The sequence below is a fragment of the Lupinus angustifolius genome, chromosome LG20 (genome assembly GCF_001865875.1).
Source record: "Lupinus angustifolius cultivar Tanjil chromosome LG20, LupAngTanjil_v1.0, whole genome shotgun sequence".
Lineage (NCBI taxonomy): Eukaryota > Viridiplantae > Streptophyta > Magnoliopsida > Fabales > Fabaceae > Lupinus > Lupinus angustifolius.
The window spans coordinates 20,338,090-20,343,343 of NC_032028.1; the positions used below are offsets into that span (position 1 = coordinate 20,338,090).

The 5,254-nt window shown below is 28.9% G+C and overlaps 1 protein-coding gene across 1 annotated transcript in view; it reads right to left on the reverse strand.

Annotated features, from left to right (window-relative positions):
• Window positions 1–1,046, reverse strand: part of LOC109335545 — a 2,473-nt gene extending 1,427 nt beyond the window's left edge. Inside the window, exons 1-2 of the mRNA XM_019571681.1 lie at window positions 180–1,046; window positions 28–120 (exon numbers count right to left, since the gene is read on the reverse strand). Coding sequence (XP_019427226.1) covers window positions 28–120; window positions 180–1,046 — 960 coding nt within the window. The remainder of the gene's footprint in view (window positions 1–27; window positions 121–179) is intronic.

Consider the following 5,254-nt stretch of genomic DNA (forward strand, 5'->3'; position numbering starts at 1 on the left):
ACTTTTATCACCCTCACAGCTCCAAACAGCTTCTTTGATCTCAACTTCCTCAAACTCGGCAGTTAGGAAAGAATTATCCTCATCCGAAATATTAACAAAATCAATCCCACCAGGGATGGCCTATTCCAATGAGAATACTCAAATCTAGCTTTGAAAAAAGAACGAATGTGTTCTTTGACCCTAGGCGGATCATCAACCCACTCCCCCTCAATAAACAAACCAGGAATTCTATTACTTCGTCTCCTCTGGTTGATAGAAGCATGGAAAAATTTAGAGTTTGAATCGCCTTCCTTCAGCCAACTCTGTCTAGATTTCTGACAAAGCAAATTGTCTTTCTGGCTAGAGAGCCTCCAAAGCTCAGCAGTAGCAGATCTCCTAGCAGAAATATCCTCCTCAAAGAGAGCTTCGATATTGCCTTTCCCATCAACATAGTTAATAAAATTCACCTGGTCATTGATTTTCCTATCCAACATGCTGAAGTGTTCCTTGTTCCACCTCTTCAGAGAGATCTTAAGAAGTTTCAACTTTTCTTTAAGAATAAAAGACCCCCTACCATTAACCTCCAAATCATTCCAGGTACCTTCAACAAATTTGCCAAACTCAACATTCGAAAACCAACGATTATTTGTTCTAAAAGGAGAGGGGCCCCAATCATTAACATCATATTTTAACACAGTAGGACAATGATCTGAGAATGTCCTCTTCAAACTCATTTGGACCAACTGATCCCATGTAGATGACCAGGAGTCGTTAATCAGAAATCTATCAAGTTTACTCATCGCTGAACCGTTAGAGACGAACCAAGTGAACTTCGAACCAACAAGAGGAAGATCAAGAAGCTCCAGGTCCTCAATGAACTGGGAGAACTCAACACAATCAGAACTAACCAAACTAGAACTCGAGCCCCTACGTTCATCTCTATTCAAGATAGAGTTAAAATCACCTGCCATACACCACATCTCAGCATATCTTCCTAAGAAATCATTCTTAGCTTCCTCCCAGAATAAACGTTTACCAACCAAGTCACATGGACCATAAACATTCATAATATTAGAGAATTCAGAATGATGAGTCCATCTCCCTTTGACCGTAACAAAATTAGTTCCAACTCTCACCTCTTCAGAGGAGAACACTGTCTTTTTCCACAAACTCAGAATACCTCCCGAATGACCTTCTGCAGAAACACACGCCCAACCAAAATCATCTGTGCCCCATAGAGACAAACAGTTCAGTTTTTGTTGGATCACTGATTTCTCACTCATGTAACCTGTTACTCAGATTTCAGTAACTTGTTATACAATATATTGAAAAATGTTTTATTTAAACTTGAAGTGTTTCAATTTTCTTTAAAAATATTTTGAGAAATACAACTATTATATATTCAAGAATATAAGATAGAAGTACCTATTTAGACTTAGACTAAAAGTCTTGAATAACTTGAAGTTTGAATCTTCATTGTCTTCATAAGTATTTTTTTCTTTTCTTCTTTTTGGTAATGTTGATGTCTTTATCAAAATCATGCCAAAATCAGGAGCAAAGATTTTCTTCAGAATATCCATATATACTATATGACCAATGAATCATGTAGCCTCTCTTTTGATGAAAAGAATTGGGGAAAGAAGTAAAGGAGGATTTATAGATTTTCTCTTGTTTTGATAGAAAGAAATGAAGCAAAGAAAAAAATAATGCCATCTTTCATGATTGTGCCACCTTATAATATTTTAAAACTTTTTAGTCCTCAAAATTTTCAATTGTACAAGGTTATTATGCATCTATCTTTTGTTCTTTTAACCTATCATTATAATTATTATATTAATTTATTTACTTAGAGATCAAGTTGCATTGTGACTTAGCTAATGAAAAATGAAGGTATATGAACTAATGATATATCACTAATTCTTCTGTTGCTTCTTGTTTAATCTAAATAACATTTCTTAACTTTTATATATATATATTTTAATGTTGTGTACTACCAAATTTGATATGCAGAGAGTGACGTATTAGACTGCACATTTCTGCAACATGCCATGCACACTAACACTCTAGCAACTAGCATTCCAACCCTAATCATCAAAATTCAAAGGTCTTACATATATTACTCAGATTTTCTTTCTGCATAACCTATGATATATAGTAGTAGTAGCTACTAGCTAATTTACCTTACCCACTTTCTGTACCTGAACCAAACATGCAGTAATATTTTATGTAACCTTATCCTACACATATATATATCATATCATATATACCATCACACACATGTTTTAAGTTTGACTCTACCTCTTAATTCATCTAATCTCTTTAATTTATCTCACTGTCTCAATTCTCAAGGTTATTATATATCATTGTGTTCTCTACTACTGTTCTTCTAGCAGTTTTGTTCAGGTTCATTGCTGATAATATTCAACAAGTTCTTGTTTCAGGTAACTATGTTTATTTCAGTGTCTCTGTGTATTTCTTAACTGGAGTTCTTTCTTTGTTCTATGTGAAGTTTGAACAGATGAAAGCTACATTTTATTGTTTTGCATGGATGAATTATTGATGCACTTCACATTGTTTTCTAATTGCTATATTTTGATGATTTGTGGGTCTTGAATTACTTTTTCTTTGATCATTTGTTAATTTTAGCTGCTTAAAAGTTTTAATCGATTAATTCAAGACCATTTTAGTTTTGGTGCATGACATTTCATTTTCATAAGACATCATATATAATAAGTCATTTTTTCATATCCAAAGCCTTTAAATGTATTCATCAAATGAAAAGGAATGAAAAAAAAACAAAAATAATATTACAAAATAAAATTGCATTGAAGATAATCCTCCAATCCCCTACACATCTCATCAAACCACTCTGGTTTTTGGATTAAAGTTTTTATTTCTACTTTTTGGATTGGCTTGTTAACACTAGAACTGGATTTATATATATAGTATTATTATAATGGAATCAAAGGGTGTCTATGACTAAGTTAATTAACTTGTTTATTGATTAAAAGAATAATATATTTGTTAATATTGGATGAATGTATTCACTTAACAAATTATGAGTTCGGATTCAATAAAACTATTCTAAATTACATAGAAGCTTATAAGTTAAATATTTATCGCCATTGTTATTTCACAATAAAATGGAGAAGAGTCTGACTCAAATCACACAATCGGCCATAAATAAAGGTTTACTGCCACATCAGTGTGAGTAATCATTACCTTTAACTCAATTTTCATTTTATTGATTTTTTATTGGATATCTATGTAATTAATATTATTAATTGTTAATTATTTTTTTCAACAGGAACTTTGTTATTTGATTTCTATATACTTTGCTAAATATAATTAGTTAATCCACAAAGGAAAAAATATGGCTTGGATTGTTGAGATTAAAGCACCTTGAAGGTAAGTCTACTTGAAATAATATGATTTTATTTAGAGATAGAGTATTTTAAACTCTTTTTTTAATTTCAATTTTTATTTATTTGTCGTTATATATAGTATTTGCCCCAACCTAAGCTTAAAATTTCTATTCAATTATCCACCCACTATGATTACACTGTGAAAGTTAGCATTTCATTCATTTAAAATTTCATTGTTTTTAATTTTTAATTATACTCTTTTTATTCCGTCATACTTAAAACCTCCTATTCCTCCTTGTATCTTAATTATATAAAGTGGATGATGATTAAATATAGATATTTTAGTTAAGACTTAATTTGTTTACAGAATTTAATGATTTTTTAATTCATTTACCATCAATTTTTTTTATAACATACTAATTAATTACTTGTAACACACATTTAGTTCTATCATTAGTCGAATACTAACTTCTTCACAGCTTTCATTTTCTCCCTTAGTTTTGTCGTAAATCTCAGTTACAATCTCTAAGATCTTATAGATAAATATTTCTTATGCAAAACTTATATAATTAGATTACATTATTACATCACTATATTTTTTATTACAAATACAAAAAAAAAGTAAATAGTAACCAGAAGCATAAATGAGGCAGACAACTAAAAAACATTGATCGTGTATGTTAATAATAGAGGATGAAAAAACCCAAATAATAGAGGATGAAAAAAAGTTATTTGGTGAAATTCAATGAAATTGATAGAACTAGCTCAACTTAAAAATTACTCCGATTTTTAAGAACAGTGAATATTGCATGAACATTTTAATTAATACAAATATTGCATGAACATTTTAATTAATACAAATATTGCATGAACATTTTAATTAATACAAATATTGCATGAACATTTTAATTAATACAAATATTGCATGAACATTTAAAAAATAAAAAAAATAATATTACATAAATAAAGAATCTGAAAATGGAAATAGCTAGAAAAACTTATGTAAAATGTCGTAGGGGCACAGAGAATCTTAGAAAGCTGGTGGCATTAAATAAATACACAACTCCTAAATAAATGTATCTTTCAAAAGTCTTGCAATGATTAAGAAAGTGATGTAAAAACATCCTTTGATGGTTTGGTTCAATGTCACATGTCATGAAAAGAACCTTTAAATTAAGTGAGTGATTGGATACTAGTATATACATTTAGTAAGAGTGGTATATAATCTTATTCGATTCTTAGAATGTAAAAAATTTAATTTCTGTGAGTAATATTTTTTGGAGGGACAATATAACTGAAAAAAATTTAATTCTTTATTTATAGAGTAAAAAAATATATTTAGTTATACAAACAAAAAAAATTGTAGTAGTTGCTTTTTACATTTCTATGCTTTCATTATTGTGGATATTGGACAGATAGAGTGATGAGATGATGTTGACTAACACCTTTCTTTACGGTCATTGAATTTTTAGACAAAGTCATTATTTCAGTCTTCAGATATTATCACCCTTCAGATTTGTTATACTCTTACTATATTAAGTGATTTCTAATTTTATAAAATTATCATTGGAAATTATTAAGATTTATCTATTAGTAATTAAATTATAGCTACGGTTATATTGAATGTATATTTGAGTTTGAAAGGATATCCATATTAATTCTTGAATTTATAGAACATTTCAATTTTTAGTAAATCGTAATTTAAAAATTAAATTAATTACCGCTTATACTTTCAAAAGTTAAAATAATAAATCTAGAAAATTAGAACTACTAAAAGAATTGCTTACAAATTCACAAATTAAAATGAAAATAGTACTTTATACTTTATTATATGCATAAAATATATTTTATTCATAGTGATAAAACTTATTTCAATCATTTTTATATCTTGAAATGATTTAGTCTCTCAA